We start from the raw sequence: 20126 nt of genomic DNA, 5'->3' as shown, positions 1-20126 counted from the left end.
AAGCCAATTTGTAGCTACATACCTACAACTACAAAATGTTTTCAAAGACAGAAAAAGTGTGCATCAATTTCTAAAATTTTTACATATGTATGTGACATGCATGTTTCGCCTTCGGTAAAAATATATTTTAACTAGTTCCATCATTTAAGGGTAGATGGCGTTCAGAGTCGAGACCAAATTCATATTCGAACACCTTCAGGCTATACATTTCTTCTGTTTTTGAAGGATTTTTTACCTAGAAAAATCCATCAAAAACGGCATAAATGTAGAGCCTAAAGGTGTTCGAATATGAATTTTCCTCGACTCTGAAAGCCATCTACCCTTAAATGATTATTATTCTTAAATATTCTCTCCAATAAATTAATACACTTGTTTCTGTCATATATGCTATAAATAAAGATTTTTCTCATTTTTTTGAGGGGTGTTCGAATATGAGTTTTGCATACTGTATATGATCCACTATTTATATAATCCAATCTGCTAACAGGATTGCGTTTTTATTAAAATTCTAAAGAATTTTTAATTTTTTAAAAACTTTATTATTTTATTACTTATATGTAGGTATATTTACTGTACAAAACTCTTAGATAATAAAAAGTCTTAATACTATAAGATCGAGAGTTTACTACTAGCTAAAGAAACGTTTTCACCGTATTTCTATTCGCCATGGCCATAAGTTCCTCCATGCTATTCTTTGTTATTGTATCACGAATAATTCTTGTTCTGGAAAGAAAAGGGAGTGAAAGAAACGAGAAATTAGTCAGATTGTTTCTAAATGCACATAAAATAGGCTAAAGCTGTAAAGCTAAACTGTGAAAAAAGCTCTAATGTAATCATTGCAAGATTAATGCCTCTATTGGATGCTTCTTAAATATAAATTTAAAAATTCCTTCTGATACTTACTGATTTGAACTGAGACCATCTAAAAATCCTCTGGTCAAACTATTCAATACCTCATAATTCATGATGAAATTATGTATTAAATATCCCATGTTCAGGGTGAAAATGACATGGGAAAATGAGACATCTTTCAGTAATTTCAAAACTAAATTCGAAGAAGTTTTCTTGGCCGCAGTCATTCGATTGCAGAATTCTTGCCACAAAGCCTGAATGGCAATAACTGTGGAAAGAGTGAAAAATGACGCTTTATCAACCCACAAATAGGATGCACCTCCCAGAAAAGCAGCCAATATATGCTGGAGGTCACGTGATAAATGACCATAATATTTGTACAACAAACACGATGAGATCTGTAAATAAAAAAATATATCAGCTGAAAAAATCTTGGAAAACTATACCGTTTCCGTGTAGACGTTATAGTTATGCTTACCCTATATATACCACCATAGAATAAGAAAAATCCGGCCATATTTGGTCGAAATTGTTTCAGTTTTGCCACTAAAACTTTGACAATACCCTTACAACCCTTGGGAACACCACCTTTCAGTAAGGCATTTAACAGATCCATGGGTATACCACACGACGCAGCCACTTTAAGACCATCCAATATAAATTTCAAACATTTTGTTTGACCATGACAGCATTGAGGGCGTGATTTCCAGTTGTGTTCCACAATATTGGCATTTATATCAACAATATCTGCTAAGCCCCCACCATTAGCACCAGCAGCTGCTGCTGGCATACAGAGAGGTTTTTCAATTCCATATGGCTGCATAAACCAAAATCCTTTGTAGACTTTTAAGCGTTTAAAATGTAAAATAATGGCACTGTTAATCATAAAGAGAAACGTTTGTAAGGGCGTGGATTGTAACAAGAAGCGGGTTAGTACATTTGGGAATTGCTGCAATAGTCCTTCAAGGACCTAAGAAAGTAGGAGAGGATGAATATTAGAATTTGTGGTGAAACTGTGTTACTTAACTCACCGCCTGTGATGTGGCTGTACAAAAAAGTTTCATTGTTTTATCCGGCAGCAACCAACCGAATTGCATACCAACCACCGTGGGTATGAAGAGTGTGGTGTATTTTTGAAAACTTCCCAAATGATTTCTGAAAAATACAAAACATAATAAATGATAAATTTCATTGGGTATCACCATGGTGCAATGGTATGTGCACCCGACCACGTTAGACACCATCACATTTTCAACGGTGGCAAAAATACCCCACAACGTAATGAAGGCACATTTTTGGGTATTTCAGTCATGGAAAACTTCCCTGAAACTGGCGTCATATAAATATTATTAAACTTACCTAAATAAACAAATGCAATAAAATGACGATGACGCCGCCATTGCTGTCCATCCCACTGTCTTTAGGTAGTACTTTAATGTGCTTAAGAATAATTCATTATCCATTGTTTTGAATTTCAAAACCAAAGGTGTCTGAAACAGAGGTAAACAAAGAGAAAAAAAATCAATGTAATTTGTTGGAATTTGAGTTTAAAGTAGCAATGAAATTCAATTTTGGTTATTTCCCAAACCACCACATGAGGAAGCTGTTATAAGCTGGCTTTCCTCAAAGGCTTTAAATCATCCAAATATTGGCGGTGGACATTCTATTCTTTATTACTAGACAGCGGAATTTTATGCAACCCCTATTTTTGGTCCGATTCATGTCAAATTTTGGGACTGGGCATATTTTTGGCTTCTGATTAAATTGCAATCGAAAAATATGACATATGCAAAATGCATAAATTTTGCATATGCAAAAAATTATATGTGAATATGCAACATTTATGCATTTTATATACATATTTTCTTATGCAACAAATATTTCAATAATAGGTAGAAAATTGTTTGTGTGTACAATTTTTCTGTTTAAAATTCTCTTCAGACAAGTCAATAAAATAGAAAAATGTATAACCACAGCCACAACCTTCAAAATACCGAAAATCGGGAGGTACGGAAGACGTGGACCAAAAATAGTGGTTGCACAAAATTCCGCTTTTTTGTAAACAAAACAGACTTTTCATCGATTATTTTCCCTTATGCCAACTAGAGTTGGGTAATATAGTTCCTAGTTCCTTGTACTAGTTCCAAAGCGTATGAGTAACATCATGAAATATAACGTGTGGTGTTAAGTATACACAGTTTGTTCAAAGAAAAAAAGTGGGCCATTGGAACTGCGAAGTGAACTAGATCGTTCCAAATAGTTCCTTTGGCACAACTCTAATGCCAACTGACTACTTTTACAAGGCGATAAGCGCCTAAGTAGTCAGTATTATCCATCGCTAGATGACTTTTCAACTGATTATAAACTAACTTTTTTTAGCCTATTTGTAGTCAGTTTAAATGATAATGTGAAAAAACCAATTTTTATTTTTGTGTATAAAACACACACACCTTTTCATATTCTCTCTCTCTCTATCTCTCTTACGTTTTATTAGAGAGAAGAAGAGGGCAAATTTGTATATTTCCTTCGTCTTCCTTTTTTATACCAGAACAATATGAATAATATATACGAATATTTTCAGTCCATCAACACTGGCTTTTTCCATTGGATGCTGCATTTATATGAATGTTATTAAGAAAATGTAGATGTGAATTATTTAAACATTTTCGCCTTTTTAGTCCGGTCAAAATAGACATTGAAATAGCAAAAATTCCCACAAAGCTGAATTTTGGTGGAGAGCTAGGGTTTGCCATTAGAAGCAACGTCCTAAAAGTCCCCATCGATCCCATGTGTGCAAAAAAAATTATTCGGGGTCAAAGGTCAAAGGTCAAAATTTAAGGGTTTTTAGGTTTTCGGATTTATTTTTTGAAAACGGTTGATCTAATCAAAAAGTGACTAAAGTAAATATTGTAGACAGAAAAATTATCTACAAGTTTGACCCTTATAATTTTTTTCTTATAAGGAACCATTCTTGAGATATAGCTGTTCTAAAAAACACATGATTTTTATGCACTTATAAGGGAAATATGCACATATTCAGACGAACCGGCTAAAATAAGCGAAGTAATCGGGTCTGCCCCCAAAAAATATATATATTTTCTTGAAGAGCGAAATTATAGCTATCTTCTAAAAAAATTCCAACAAAATCGGAGTGTGTTTAGTAGAGTTATTAAATGTTAGAGTCATTTTATGCAAAAATAGCCCATTTAACCCACATGTATAATCGAAAGCCCAACGGGAACGACCCCAACGAAAACTCTCCGATTTTTTTCAAGTTTTGTCCGAAGGTAGGGTTTGTTGCGGAAATGTATAATTTTCAACGGTTGCGGATCCGGTTCGCCGGTTACTAGACCCGAAAGGCCAAATTTAAAAACCGGGTTAGACCCGGTTATACTGAACCGATTACTGCAAAGTGGATATCGTTTGAAAGCTTACGGAAGTATCTAACACATAGTGTCGTTGCTTTAACCGGTTCGCCTCATAATGTACTTACGCGGCTAATTTTTTGTTTGACCTTTAGATCGAGATATCTCGAAAATGGTAAGTCTTTTTTAAGAATCATAAAGAACAATCTTGTAGACAATTATTGAATCTACAACTTTTACTTTAGCGGGCTTTTGATAAGTATTACCGTTTTTGAGCAAATAAAAAAAAAAAACTGAATAATGCCTCCAAAAATGACCTTTGACCCCGAATAACTTGTTTTGCACACATGGGATCGATGGGGACTTTTAGGACGTTGCTTCTAATGGCCAACCCTAGCTCTCCACCAAAATTCAGCTTTGTGGGAATTTTTGCTATTTCCCCCTTATACGCATATCTATTTTGAGCGGACTATTTATTTTCGGCATGCACAAATACTTTGCAGAAGTTTCATGTCCTTGTTTTCAAAGTGGTTGATCTCTAGATGACTTTTCAACCAATTTAAAGTTAGTTGAAAAGTAGTGCAGAAAAGGACAATTGTCGAAATTTTTCTCTGTTCAAAGTGGTTGAGTTTTCAACCAGTTTATAGTCAGTTGAAAAATAATCGATTTATTATCAACCATTTTATCAACTGGTTGATAAAAGTCCGACTGCGAAAATTTTGAATATATTATGTAAAAATTTTCTTTATGTTGTTGGGGAAATAACAACAAAAATATTTTTTTTATAAAGGGCTTTGCCACTTCATATTCGAACAGCTGGTGTGATGCCACTACCTGGTAATTGTGCCATGATATAATCATTTTTTTTCATTACAATGCTCTTGAGATTTAAATTGAATGTGCTTACACCTGGAAAGTTTTTGCGGATTCTGAAACTACAATGTTCATAGATGAGAAAAATGAAAAAAATTCGCCGGAGCGCTTTTTAAAATAAATCGCGATTCAAATTTACATTTTTAAGGGGTTTTAGGTATTCACGATTTTGCTTGGAAACCGCAAGTTCTATCGAAATGGGACTAAAAAATGTTGTAGCTATGAAAATTATCTACAAGATTGGCTTTAATGCGATCGCCATAGTTTTTACCGTTATTGAGATATGTATATATATAGACTGCAATTTCCCCTCTTAAACTTATATATCTCAAAAATGGTACAACCTAGGAAAAAATTACGAAAGCCAATCTTGTAAAGAATTTTCACAGCTACAACATATTGTTCAGTTCCATTTCGAAAGGACTTGCGGTTTCCAATCAAAATTTGTACGCACGATAACTCTTGAAGGGAGTAACTGATTTGGTCCATACTTTCGGAAAAGTTCAGTTTAGGACCTGCTCTCGAATCGTTTTGAATTTTGTTGTAACAACTTGTAATCACGGCCCCCATACGGCGGTACAATTATCATCAGGGGCAAAACCATACTTCCTGAGAAAATAGCCTGAAAATTCAAAAACCCCTATGACACCGTGTGTAGTGCTTGGAGCGCAAGATAACTCTCGAACGGATCTGTCGATTCGATCCAAAATTTGTCTTTCATAATATTTTGTCCAAACTTAGTTTAAGTTCGAAGATAAGCCATATCGGTTCACTCCTTCAGGTACCTCCCCCACAAACGTTCAAAAATGTGCGGAAAAATTGTGAGCAGGATAACTCTTGAAGGGAAGGACCGATTTGGTCCACACTTTACGCATCCTAATATATCTACTAGATAAAGATCAGGTTTGAATATGGACTATATGTGTCCATTCCTACTGGTACCTCCCACACAAAATTTCGGATAAGTTCACTTTAAGACCTGCTTTTGACTAACTTTGATTTCTGGTGAAGCAACTTGGAAATTTATACCGAAGATGTTCTTTGTAGTCCTGTTTACAGAGATATTATGTTTTCCGTGGACAAGTCCATGTTTCCCGGTATACTGGTCGAAAAGTTATACGATGACCCACTGAAATGACTAGTGGGCGCGATATCTATCGAAAAGATATGGCTCTCAAAATAAGATCCACTTCCGTACTGCACTACGTCGGTCCATTCCCTCTTCCGCAAAACTTTTTAACTTTAATACTAATCTACATTTTTGTCGGTAAGGTCCAAAAAGTGCCAAAAAATTCTGAAAAGACCCTAAATACTTTAGATCTGTCCGTAGATGAAAGATCAAATTCACATAGGCTGAGGGTATATCTCTGTCGACAAAGCCGACTGATATTTTCAACTTGTTTTTTGTAGGTGTCGCCCACGCAGACATCTCACTCAATTGCACAATGTTGTGGGGTAAATTGCAATATTTTTTTTGAATATTTTTATATGAGGATGTAGATCCGGCCAAATAATACCCAAATAAGAAGTTTGCAAGAGGATGGTCGGAGGTTGTTCCGAAGTTCGGAGAGGGTGGTCGGAGGTCTAAGGAGGTTGTTCCGAAGTTCGGAGGAGGGTTGTCGGAGGTCCAGAGGAGGTTGTTCCGAAGTTGGGAGGTGGGTGGTCGGAGGTCCAGAGGAGGGTGCGATGTTCGGAGGAGGGTGGTCTCCGGAGGAGGTTGTTCCGAAGTTTGGAGGAGGGTGGTTGGAGGTTCAGAGGAAGAAGTTCGGAGTTCCGTCCACCCGAAATCCACCCTCGTGTCTTAAGCGACCATTTATCAAAGATAGCGTTGTTCAAACTTAGTTTAAACAACTTTACATTGTCTTAAAATTATAAGTAATCTTTTGTAACGTATTTTATGAAATAGCTAATGTAAATATGATTTAAGTTCTAATTGTCAATTATCTCGTCTCTTGGTTACTTTCGTCTAAATGAATTGTTCTCTTGACGAAAGTAACATCTAAAACAGGGGTGCTCAGAATAGTTCGTGTATTAGTAGTGGTAAGACACTCTCCCCATTATTAAGCAATGGCAAATGAGAAACAAAGAGAGAATACGTGTGGTTTGTTTTTACGCTACCGTAAGGAAGTGATCACCAATGATCTAAAATGTAGGCTTAACCAGTACTCTTTCTCTTTTAAATACTTCACTTCTCAAACGCACACCAGCTGGTAAGCAACACCTCTACTCGTCTCTAATACTAAAAACTATTGAATAAATTGAAATACGTTTTATAACGTTTTATGAAAATACTAATTCCAATTGTTTTATTTCTCTTCTCATTTCACCGCAAATTATTCCTCATTGGCTATGAGGAATAATTCATGAATATATACAGTCCACTCCGCTCTAGAAATTGTCTGTTTGAGGAAACCATTTGGCTCTTCTCTGTCTCCAACAAAAGCTACCAACAAAGACATCAACTTTGTTCAAGCGTGCTTACTCTTAACAACGGCAAAAACAGTGGGAGTCGAACCCTTAAAAAACATCATATTGCAAAAAACCCTCTAAAGTCGATGACCCCCACGAACGTCTTAAGGACCATGGAAATCTGTACCTGGAATATTCACACGCACTGACAGATATACTTGCAAAGTACAAGGTCGATATTACTGCCATACTGGAAATACGGAGGATTGAGAAAGGTGTCACAACAACACCTAAAGGAGGTGCACTGTATTGTAGTTACCATGACATAAAACATAAGTTTGGTTGCGGATTTGTAGTTAGTCGGAGGTTAAAACATCTGGTCCCCAGTTCCACCCCGGTGAATGAAAGACTTCCTCCATTTCAGATAATTTGAACACGCAGAGAAAAAATATGATTCATGCCACCATATTTTGAAAGAAAAATATATATTATAGATATATGGTACAGATTGTGGTTGGATTGACTATCAGATAATTATGAAAATATAAACATACATCAAGATTTTGTAATTTGTTGTTTTATATGGTGAACAGAACCAAAATTGGCAATATACATTATCGCCTTTAAAATAATATGTGCGCCACAAAAATTATTTAGTGCCAGCTAAAACAAAATTTTGCCCACCACCAGTTAAAAAAATATGTTTTTCTGCGTATAGTGAAGTTTTACAACTGTCTGTAACATCTGTCAAAGATAGCGTGCTAATATGTGCTACGCGTTCACCCATAAGAGCGCCAAAACATGGATTGGGCGCCGGGTTAGTAATTACCCCAAAAAAATCGAATTGCGAAAAAACAAGGAAATCCAAACCATGTTCGGACCTTTGTGGAGAAGATGCAGTTTATGCACTGACAGATGTACTTGCAAGGTACAACGTCGATATTACTGTCATAAAGGAAATACAATGGATTGGGGAACGCGTCGCAACAACACAACAAGACCGACCTTTATGGTACTTTCGTAGTTTTTACCATTTTTGAGATATAGAAGTTCAAATTGAGACAATGCACTGACTGTATCGCCCCCTTATAAAACAATGCCATGAAGGGTGCGGCTTAACTAACTTTTGATGAAAGCCGCTTACACAGGAAAAGTTTTTGTGAATTCTGAAACAGCAGTGTTCATAGATGAGAAAAATCCAAAAACAAGAAAAAATCCATGTAGGGATTTTTACATAAATCGCGGTCAAAATTCACATTTTTGGGTGTTTTTTAGGCTTTCACGGTTTTGCTTGGAAACCGCAAGTCCAATCGAAATGGAGCTAAAGAAAATGTTGTAGCTGTGAAAATTCTCTAGAGGATTGACGTTTATCATTTGTTCCCAGCCTGTACCATTTTTGATATAAAGAAGATCAGTTTAAATTTTTAGGTTTTTTCGTTAGAGTTTCGCGATTTTGCTGGAATGCGGTAAGTCTTATCGATATGGGACCTGAGAAAATCTTAAAACTGTGAAAATTCTCTACAAGACTGGCTTAAGTAACTTGTCCTAAGTTGTAACATTGTTTTTGATATATAAGTTTAAGTTGGGAATTTGCAGTCCTGACATTGTTTTATAAGGGGGCGATACAGAATTAAATTGAATTTGACTTGTCCCAATTTCAACTTCTATATCTCAAAAACGGTAAAACCGACGAGAATACCATAAAGGTCAATCTTGTAGAGAATTTTCATAGCTGCAACATTTTCTGCAGTCTCATTTTGATAGGTTTCTAAGCAAAATCGTGAAAACCTAAACAACCCCTAAAAATTTCAACTTAAATCGCGATTTATTTAAAAAGCGCTCCGGCGATTTTTTTTTGTTTTTTGATTTTTCTCATCTATGAACATTATAATTTCAGAATCCGTAAAAACTTCCGAGGTGTAAGCACCTTCCATTTGAAATTGTTTCGAGAGCACCGTGACATTCATAAGGGCACCTGGCTGTCACAGATCATACAACAAGAAGCCTAAGACTCATACGAAGATAAGAGGAGATTGTCACAACTCGCCAGATATCACCATGCCCCAGGTCTGATAAATTACATATCCTGGCAACCCGTCATTTGCCTTGGCTCTCTGAACGCAGAACTTTTCTGAACCATGGGAAAGCAGATTGGATTGGTTCAGAGAATTTGCCAATCACCGCTCCTGAGAGTTGCGCATTCCCTCCGATCCTAGGATAGCTGAGATAACTTTCTGGTCATCATCATTACAGCAGCCGCTCGCTACTTATGTACCTGTTGATCGACCAAATTTCGCAGCTGAGACGAAGAGACTAGCCAATGAGAGTGATGAGCTTCATCGTACAAAAGCTGTTAGAGTTAGAGAACTTACTCTTGAAGTCAACAGGCTAGCGGACGAACAAAAGCAGAAAAAGTGGCGAGACCACCTGAAACAATGCAACGGTTAAATCATTGGCGTCAGAGTAACTGACGCAAAAACGTGCGCGTGTTTTTTTAACAGGCAGTTTAAAGTGCCCTCCTAGGGTGATAGGGCGATGAGGAGTGTGCTACGCTGTATAAGAACAGCTCTCCCAGCCGAGGAGATACAACCACAGAAAGGGTGCTTCGATAGACTCTTTCTGAAAGAAAGGGTGCTTCAATATACCCCTTCTGAAAGAAAGGGTGCTTCGATAGACCCCTTCTGAAAGAAAGGGTGCTTCGATAGACCCCTTTTGAAAGAAAGGGTGTTTCGATAGATTCCTTCTGAAAGAAAGGTTGCTTCGATAGACCCCTTCTGAAAGAAAGGGTGCTTCAGTACACCCATTCTGAAAGAAAGGGTGCTTCAATACACCCATTCTAAAAGAAAGGGTGCTTCGATAGACCCCTTCTGAAAGAAAGGGTGCTTCGATAGACCCCTTCTGAAAGAAAGGGTGCTTCCATAGACCCCTTCTGAAAGAAAGGGTGCTTCCATAGACCCCTTCTGAAAGAAAGGGTGCTTCGATAGATTCCTTCTGAAAGAAAGGTTGCTTCGATAGATTCCTTCTGAAAGAAAGGTTGCTTCGATAGACCCCTTCTGAAAGAAAGGGTGCTTCGATAGACCCCTTCTGAAAGAAAGGGTGATTCGATAGACCCCTTCTGAAATAAAGGCTGCTTCGAAAGACCCCTTCTGAAATAAAGGCTGCTTCGAAAGACCCCTTCTGAAAGAAAGGCTGCTTCGATAGACCCCTTCTGAAAGAAAGGGTGCTTCGATAGACCCCTTTTGAAAGAAAGAGTGCTTCGATAGACCCCTTCTGAAAGAAAGGGTGCTTCGATAGACCCCTTCTGAAAGAAAGGGTGCTTCGATAGACCCCTTCTGAAAGAAAGGGTGCTTCGATAGAACCCTTCTGAAAGAAAGGGTGATTCGATAGATCCCTTCTAAAAGAAAGGGTGCTTCGAAATATACTTTCTGAAAGAAAGGGTGCTTCGAAATATACTTTCTGAAAGAAAGGGTGCTTCGAAATATACTTTCTGAAAGAAAGGGTGCTTCGAAATATACTTTCTGAAAGAAAGGGTGCTTCGAAATATACTTTCTGAAAGAAAGGGTGCTTCGAAATATACTTTCTGAAAGAAAGGGTGCTTCGAAATATACTTTCTGAAAGAAAGGGTGCTTCGAAATATACTTTCTGAAAGAAAGGGTGCTTCGAAATATACTTTCTGAAAGAAAGGGTGCTTCGAAATATACTTTCTGAAAGAAAGGGTGCTTCGAAATATACTTTCTGAAAGAAAGGGTGCTTCGAAATATACTTTCTGAAAGAAAGGGTGCTTCGAAATATACTTTCTGAAAGAAAGGGTGCTTCGAAATATACTTTCTGAAAGAAAGGGTGCTTCGAAATATACTTTCTGAAAGAAAGGGTGCTTCGAAATATACTTTCTGAAAGAAAGGGTGCTTCGAAATATACTTTCTTAAAGAAAGGGTGCTTCGAAATAAACTTTTTGAAAGAAAGGTTCCTTCGATAGACCCTTTCTGAAAGAAAGTGTCCTTCGATAGACCCTTTTTGAACGAAAGGGTGCTTCGATAGACCCTTTCTGAAAGAAAGGATTCTTCGTTGCTTTTGCTGCTTCGAAAGACCCGTTCTGAAGGAAAAGGTGCTTCGATAGACCATATCTGAAAGAAAGGGTCCTTCGATAGACCACTTCTGAATGAAAGGGTCCTTCCATAGACCATTTCTGAAAGAAAGGATGCTTTGATAAACCCTTTGTGAAAGATAGGGTGTTTCGATAGACCCGTTCTGAAGGAAAAGGTGCATCGATAGACCCTATGTGAAAGAAAGGGTGCTTCGATAGACTCTCTCTGAAAGAAAGGGTCCTTCGATAGACCCCTTCTGAATGAAAGGGTCCTTCCATAGACCCTTTCTGAAAGAAAGGATGCTTTGATAGACCCTTTGTGAAAGAAAGGGTGCTTCGATAGACCCTTTGTGAAAGAAAGGGTGCCTTGATAGACCGTTTCTGAAAGAAAGGGTGCTTTGATAGCCTCTCTCTGAAAAAAAGGGTGCTTCGATAGACCCCTTCTGAAAGAAAGGGTGCTTCGAAATAGACTTTCTGAAAGAAAGGGTGCTTCGAAATAGACTTTCTGAAAGAAAGGGTGCTTCGAAATAAACTTTTTGAAAGAAAGGTTCCTTCGATAGACCCTTTCTGAAAGAAAGTGTCCTTCGATAGACCCTTTTTGAACGAAAGGGTGCTTCGATAGACCCTTTCTGAAAGAAAGGATTCTTCACTGCTTCTGCTGCTTCGAAAGACCCGTTCTGAAAGAAAAGGTGCTTCGATAGACTCTCTCTGAAAGAAAGGGTCCTTCGATAGACCCCTTCTGAATGAAAGGGTCCTTCCATAGACCATTTCTGAAAGAAAGGATGCTTTGATAGACCCTTTGTGAAAGATAGGGTGTTTCGATAGACCCGTTCTGAAGGAAAAGGTGCATCGATATCTGAAAGAAAGGGTGCTTCGATAGACTCTCTCTGAAAGAAAGGGTCCTTCGATAGACCCCTTCTGAATGAAAGGGTCCTTCCATAGACCCTTTCTGAAAGAAAGGGTGCTTTGATAGATCCTTTCTGAAAGAAGGCGATAGGCCCTTTCTGAAAGAAAGGGTGCTTTGATAGATCCTTTTTGAAAGAAGGCGATAGACCCTTTCTGAATGAAAACGGTGCTTTGATAGACCCGCTGATGGGTTTAAACTAGGCCTGCTCTCACACATACAAACACATTTTGTTATTGTGTTGGTTTTGAACAGGCCTGCTCAAGGTGCGCACCTGAGCTGTCGGTGTGTGTCAATTTTCTCACACACACAATTTAAAAAGAGAGCTTTTGTTTTTGTTTTGAATATTTTCAAAATTAAAAATCAGTCTCTATTGAACATTCAATGAGGAAGGTTCTGTTTTCGAATTTGTCTATGAATTTATATGCGTACACTGAAAAAATGAATGAAGATACTGAATACGAATTTTTATTTGCCTAAAATTTTTACGGCAAATTAGAGTGTTTGGTTTGTCAACGCACTTTGGTTTGTCACGAACTTGATTTGCAACAAATTATAACATCAACAGTCACATTTGGTCAAAATAAAATAATTATTCTACTCTATATTTTGAAATATAAAATAAAAAAAAAACTGTTACGATATTTCTCACAGTATACAGAGAGACAAAGGAAAATTGAAATTTGTGTATTTCAAAACCAACACAATTACAAAATGTGTTTGTATGTGTCTGAGCAGGCCTGGTTTTGAAACACAAACATTTTGATAGTTTCCCAACATACCATTCAGTCTGATTTTATAAAATTTACGAAAAACAATTCGTATAAATACATTCTACAATTACACGGATAAGCTAATAATTTGCATACACATTCATTATTTTTAAGAGAATTAAGTTTCGTTTATTCTCCAGTGGCTACACAAGAATTTATAATTCATATATGATGTTTTGTTCGAGTAGTTTTGGTTTGTTGGGTTGTCTTGGGTAATGGAATGGAATGAAATGTGTGTATTGAAAATTTTCATTTCAGAAACAAAAGCTCTCTTTTTCAATTGTGTGAGTGAGCAAATTGACACACACCGACAGGAGAAGTGCGCCCTTTGAGCAGCCTTGGTTTAAACGTACGTTCATCTGATTTCTACTTTGAAAGACTACAACACACTGTACCACTGTCTATAACATTAAAGGTTGTTAAAGGCTGACATACATCATTTGAGACAAGAACTCGTAACACTCGGTTTAATAGTCAAATATGTACACTCCGTGCTACTTTGTAATAAATATTGAAATAACCTATTTTGAGTTCAAATATAGAAAAAATACACGTTATGTTTTTCAACCCGTAATGTAATAGGTGTTCTCTTTACATTACGTTGTAATGGGTTATTCTGCTTTTGCCACACATGTTGCTGTACACATTTATAAATAACAACACAAAAACAAAAAAATTGTAATCTGTTTTTTTCGTAATTAATGCCAGATAATAGAGTAGTAAATTAAACACACATTTTTCCAAAACATGCTTTTAAGTGTCAGTGTAAATTTGACACAAAGCTTGATGAAAATAAACAAAAAACAGTTTTTCAGTTTCGGCGTAATTGAGGTTCCCTGCTAATAGATTCCAGGGTGATTAAAGTCCGATTGCATTAGCATATAAAGTACATAGAATATACTATGGGAGTGGTTTTAATACAAAAATTGTCGATCATATAAAAATTTTGACCGCTAAAGAGAGAAGTTTTCGACGAACACGGCACTGTGTTTTTATTTCTTGTATTTTGTTTGCTTATTTTTAATTTTCATTTTTTAATTTCTACTTTTCTTAGTATTAAATAATTTAACAATTTCACTCACAATTAGTAACGGTGAAAAATATTTAAAACCACCCAAACTATTTTTATACAAATTATTTAAAAAATAACGAAAACATCCAATGCCGGGATGTAGAATGATTTGGGAGCAATGGTTGGTGCACAAAGGCGAATTAAATATTTTACTGGGGACCACCATTTTCTGAGTTTATTTAAATTTTTAATTTTTTCAACACTTTTTTTTTTTTGGAATTGAAATTATGATGATTGTTTTTTAAAGAAAACTGTTGACTTATTTCCGCCGCTCAACATAAGTCAAACGCGTGCGCCACAATTATTTCGTGCGCTACTATCTCTCTTATTTGTTAAATTGAACTAAACATTAGTTTGTCGCCATGCTTGGCTTAGAGGTGTTCGTTGAAAATTGTTGTATGTGGTGTGTCCGCATAGACGGATGGATGGTGGTATGTTAGCTATTTAGTCTTTTGTCTTTGCTATACCGCCCTACAATAGGAAGGGGCAGAGTTGTGATTTTGGTTGTCTGTTTTGTGACGTTGAGAAGAAGCCTGTGAAACGGAAGAGTGGCGAATGCAAATCAGACATTTTTATTGAAATACGAAGTGCAGCGATTGGTTTCGATGAAAAAGGTATTTAATAGTAGTTTCGAAAAATAAACCTTGAACTTGAACTGCAAAATAAAAATGTGAAATAGAAATAAAAGTTGAACAAAGGGAGAAGTCGACTATTTTGTATGCTAAACAAATTTGTGTTTATACCTACTTGTGTTTAGTTTTATTAAGTAATCTTTTTCGTTCCTTTATTAATATAAAAAACCTTATTTCTCGTGATTCGGTCTCAGTGCTATTAGGCATTTTAGAGACAAGTTTGCAAATGATTCAAACAAATTATTTAATTATGCTGAAATAACGAATTCCAACAACATATGCTCTGTGCTGAAAGATGACCCCTGTCACCACTGCGGAATAGGTTATGAAACATCTTTCAATGTGTTCCTTATCGAGAACATATCCCAGCCGATGACAGAACCACGTTACAAATGGCGCCCGAGCAGGGGTCCAATTCGAAGTCGCACTGCTGAAAACCCGAGACCACTGCCAACGACTACGGATCGAGTCAAAAATGGGATAAGAAATTAAAACCAGAGTGATTAGGTTAGATTTATTTGTTGAATAGGGAGCAGCTTGTACTGCAATGTCATGCGGCAGCAATACCAACGGTGCTTCCATTTGAGGAATAAGAAAATATACGCCGCTAATTGCACTAGCACAGTGTTCACCACATGCACGGCTCAAATTAGGACCCCCCTGAACTTATTGGTCGACAGTGTCCTGATTCCGAGCGTTAACTACCCCAAATAAGTCGTCAGAACAAGCCACATCTGTTTGCGAAAATATCAGAAGTTGGAGCAAAGTTCTCAAGTCGCTGACTGACAGCGCTTGCGGTGGTGATAAAGAAACCTTGTTCACGTTTTAAAAAGCTATGCGGCACCACTGTTTTATGCAAATATTAGTGTTACGCACTGGAAGAATACACAAACCTTTCAGAATGCCGTTCTGAGGACTACAACTGGGTGCCTCCTCATGACACCAGTGGATCATCTTCATGAGGAGACAAAGTTTTTTTAAGTTTTTAAAGATGTTGTCGATGCAGTAACTGCTTGAGTGTTACCGCCGTGAGCATTCCTACGAGAATCTCTAGACCAACGAGCATATCAGGCAGGTATTACGGATAAATACAGGGTCAATGCCGTACTTGGAGACCATCCCCAGGCAAACACGAGTTAAGATCCGGACGAAGCAGCCGCCTCAATTCATATTGTGCCTGAATTGTTGGTACGATACCCCTTTATGTGGATTGGAATCGCACGACACTCTACATTTGTTTAGCTGTTAACCGCACTTACCGGCTCCTGATTCTTTATGGACACAACCAGTCCAGGATGCAGAATTTTTGAATCTGGATACAATCAATCCAGAACAAGATAACTGAATAAAATATACAACAACAACGAATGGATTAACAGTTGAGTATTTGAGGAAGAAGCTGTAGAGGAGCTCTACCGAATATTTTCCTCGGGTGTTAGAAAACGAGGTGAGAGGCGAGAAGAAAGCTATGGTCACAAAAGAATGTTTAGCTTACTTCCCGACGATGTGCATACGATTCCAAAATTATGAATGTTGTGCGCCGCTGGAATCTCAAATTCATAGATTAAGGCGACATAGTAGAAAGAAAGCCTTGAGCAATTAGTCGAGTGCTATTTGACCATGACCATTTGATTTCCACCCTACCTAGCATCCTCGAGAATAACCGCTCATCAACTGTAGAAATATGTGGGCTTCAGTCAACCCCTCGTTTACATCCTTCGACAATACAGTAGGCAGATCAAGGACCGTCGCAAATAAATTACGGATGGCCGACCGGAAAATAGTGAGGTGCGTAGAACATTAGTTTTAATAAAAAACCACGCCGATTGAAGTGTCAGTGTTGCCGTCACCATCAAAACGGTCACCACATCAACCAACTAATTTTAATCAATCCCACGGCGGCGGGTTCTTCGATACCGAATTTACCCGGAACCACATTACATTAGCGTTTCGACCAGCGGCTGCCGCAGTTCCCCCAAAGTAGCCACATATGCATCACTTAATACCAGCCATTGTTGTTCCAATCCCTGGTAATGCATTCTTTTTCCAATTTAAAAGCAATAGACTTCGAGGTAAGATCGAGGAAATAGTGGAATTCATGAGTCGGAAGAGAGTGGAGTTGCTTAATGTATGCATCCCGCCGATAAATAGGTGTACTACATGTACAGCTATACTCCACTCTGGTTTTGGGGAAATTTACTGCTCATCACGAGTTGTGGCATTCAGTCCTCAGGAATGATAAGAGAGTGCTGGGTGAGCAGACTGACAGTTCTACGATTTTTCTCGGATGGGATTTAGCGGAGAGTGTCACAGTTCCTCAGATATAACCATCGTGTCAGCTGGTCTGACGAATGTCGTCGCCAGGTAACCCGCCGTTTCTCTTGTTTCAACCCATCTCCCGATAATTCTCTTCATTAGCAGACAGCCTGGTTTCATCACCTCTGAACGCCGCACTTTCATCAATCATGTGGAAGATAATTGGTCTATTTTCAGAGAGTTCACTAATCACCGCCTCAGAGATACATATGCCCAAAACTTCTGACGTTCGGTTACCAGAAAAAACGTGGCGAGACATCTTCAATGCTGGTCGAATACCCAGAGAGGGACTACAGCAGAGGAGACCGGAGTAGCATATGAGCGTGATGAGCTTCGTCGTCCCAACGCCAGTGACCCGAGTCAGAGAAGTTAAGAGGTTGGTCGGTGAGCATAAGCGGAACAAGTGGCTAGATCATTGGAGGAGTTTCAACATTAGAACCGGAATTTAATAATTGTGGGCAATTGTTAAGTCACTCTCGAACCCTGCAAAGAAAGAAGATAGGACCTCAGTAACGTTTGCCGATGTTACGCTGACTGAATCGAAGAGGTGTGCATGTTATTTTAATCGACAGTTGATAGAGCACATAGGGGTGACAGGGCGAAGGGAATAGTACTGCGTCGCATTACATCTATTCCTGCAGAGGAGGAACCACCACAATTTACAATGGATGATGTTGCAAATGTCATCATGAACGCTTAATCATACAAAGCATTGGGCCCTGATGGAATCTCCATGGTAATGCTGAAACAGCTGGATGAAGCGGAAGTCGCTGTCGCTAGCCACATACATCGTTCCCGAAGTCTGGAAAATGGACAGGTTGGTCCCGCAACTGAAGCCAGACAAGGATACCAGCATAGGTGAATCGTGCAGACGTTTTCGATTTTATTGCCCTAGCAATGACTTTTGAAGCTATACTCCTTACCAGCGTCAGAAATAGCAATCCAGTTGCATGGTTTCAGCAAGCAGCACAGCACGACAAAAGTGCTGCAAGCCATCTCCACACATATTAGTGGAGGACTCAACCAGAGCAAGCTGTGCGATAGAACTGTGTTGGTGGTGCCCGACTTATTAAAAGCCTTTGATACTGTCAAGCAATCCACGCTGTCTGAGGACATTAAGCAAGTTTGAAACGTTGGATAATCAATTATAATGTGTGGAGGCCAGTCGTACGTGGAATTTCCGAACAAGAAGCCCAAGTCCCGTAGATTGAAACAGGGTGTTCCCCAATGTGGGGTAATATCTCCGGTATTCCATCCCATCCATACGTTATTGAGATCGTAAAATATGCGGATGGTTGTACGAACTTGGCTCTGTGTACCTTCCTTGATGCCATTTATGAAAGGCTGAACTCCTATTTCACTGATCTTACCACCATTTCCACACTAGTATGTTCACCACATGAACGACAGAGGTGTGAACTGCGTTGAATGACATGTTCGATGGTAGCAGAACTCCGACCGCCATCTACTCCAAGCCAACGCTATCTGCGACAAGCTTAGATCCTACATCTCATGTCCCTAACCGGAAGCACATGGGATGGAGATAAAGAAACCTTGTTGACCACATAAAACACGATAGGTTGGTCTGTGGTAAACTATGCCGCGCCAGGGTGGTCGGCGAATATAAGTGTACCGCGATGGAAAACTGTTTAACCCTGTCAGATTGCCGCTTTGAGAACTGCAACAGGGTACCTCCTCATGTCTTCAGTGCCTTATGAATGAGGAGATAAAGATCCCTTTAGTACAGTAATACAATGACATGGACTCGATATAATATTTGCTTAGGTATTACCGTAAGAGCCATCCTAATTACCATATAGTCCGTAGGACCATCCACCTAGCCATATCAGGAGCGATCTTCATGACCTACAAATAGAAGTCCAGCGTTACAAGAGAGAACCCTTAGGTCAACAAGTCTATTAAACAGATTTAAATAGAATTCCCACAGATGCAGTCTGTCCTCGGAGTACATCATCCATCTATCGCAACTGACGAGCGTCAGCTGCCACTATAAACCAAAGTAGTTTTGACTCAACGACGCTCAGGATGGTGCAGCCGTCTACAAAACATCTGCAGAGCATGCGGCACAGACCCGCACGATACACTGCACATTTTCAATTGCTCTGCCAAACCTACTCAACTAACTTCGGTAACCTTGTGGTTACAACTTACCGAATCAGCCACATTTCAAGAACAGGACATGTAGGTAAAGCCGAAGAACGAACTTACAAACATGTCATATACTGTTACAACAACGACAAAAATCCAATACTTGATGAATTAATTGGGAGAGCTCGTGCGGAAGAAGCGACAAAGTGTCGCTACCGAACATGTACCTCAAGAGTTAGAAAACGAAGTGAGGACCGACGAGGTGCATACGATTCCGAAACTATAAATGTTGTGCAGTGCTGGAATCCCAAATTCAGACTGGATGATCCCTAGAAAGACTGGGGGAATTAGCTGAGTGCTATAGGATATCCCATCATCCTCGAGAATAAAGCTTTGATGTGGTTCAAAAAGGGATGACATTCGCGCCGAACGTTCGGTTAGAAATTGCAGCTAAAATTCTCAAAATATCGATAATCAGGAGATACCGTTATATGGGGGCTATACCAAAATATGGGCCTGTATTGAAAATTTTTGGTGGAGAAGTTTTGGGACCACTGGGAATCTCAAATTCCAAATTACAGATAGTTCCTTATAACGAAAATCGGAAGGTACTGTTATATGGGGGGCTATACCAAAACATAGACCTATGTTGACAAGTTTTGGTGGAGAAGTTTTGTGACCACTGGGTACCTCAAATGCCAAATTACAGATAGTTCGGTCAACAAATGTAGCTAAAC

The 20126-nt window shown here is 38.5% G+C and overlaps 2 protein-coding genes across 2 annotated transcripts in view; one reads left to right on the top strand and one right to left on the bottom strand.

The window, feature by feature from the left end:
* Window positions 1–516: 516 nt before the first annotated feature.
* On the bottom strand, window positions 517–14672 carry LOC141391432 (uncharacterized). Its single transcript, XM_073964324.1, has 6 exons — window positions 14343–14672; window positions 2212–2342; window positions 1884–2007; window positions 1331–1822; window positions 904–1250; window positions 517–723 (listed from the first exon to the last, which is right to left on the bottom strand). The coding sequence occupies exons 1-6, from the start codon at window positions 14496–14498 to the stop codon at window positions 633–635; spliced, it is 1341 nt and encodes a 446-aa protein (XP_073820425.1). The 5' UTR covers window positions 14499–14672; the 3' UTR covers window positions 517–632.
* A 201-nt stretch (window positions 14673–14873) lies between these two features.
* LOC141391434 (serine protease snk) overlaps window positions 14874–20126 on the top strand; it is a 41117-nt gene continuing 35864 nt past the window's right edge. Inside the window, exon 1 of the mRNA XM_073964325.1 lies at window positions 14874–14946. Within this exon, the coding sequence (XP_073820426.1) occupies window positions 14938–14946 (9 nt within the window). The 5' untranslated portion in view covers window positions 14874–14937. The remainder of the gene's footprint in view (window positions 14947–20126) is intronic.

The sequence above is a fragment of the Musca autumnalis genome, unplaced genomic scaffold (assembly GCF_047663935.1).
Source record: "Musca autumnalis isolate F117 unplaced genomic scaffold, ASM4766393v1 scaffold_1, whole genome shotgun sequence".
Classification (NCBI taxonomy): domain Eukaryota; kingdom Metazoa; phylum Arthropoda; class Insecta; order Diptera; family Muscidae; genus Musca; species Musca autumnalis.
Note: the sequence above shows the minus strand (reverse complement) of the source record. Positions and strands in the feature narration are given on the sequence as shown.

Coding starts and splice junctions, on each gene's coding strand:
- LOC141391432 (XM_073964324.1), bottom strand. CDS start 14,498: ATGGTGGTCCCCAGTAAAATATTTAATTCGCCTTTGTGCACCAACCAT. Junction 2,343..14,342: donor ATTTTTCACCGTTACTAATT/GTGAGTGAAATT, acceptor CCTCTGTTTCAG/ACACCTTTGGTTTTGAAATT. Junction 2,008..2,211: donor TATTGCATTTGTTTATTTAG/GTAAGTTTAATA, acceptor TGTATTTTTCAG/AAATCATTTGGGAAGTTTTC.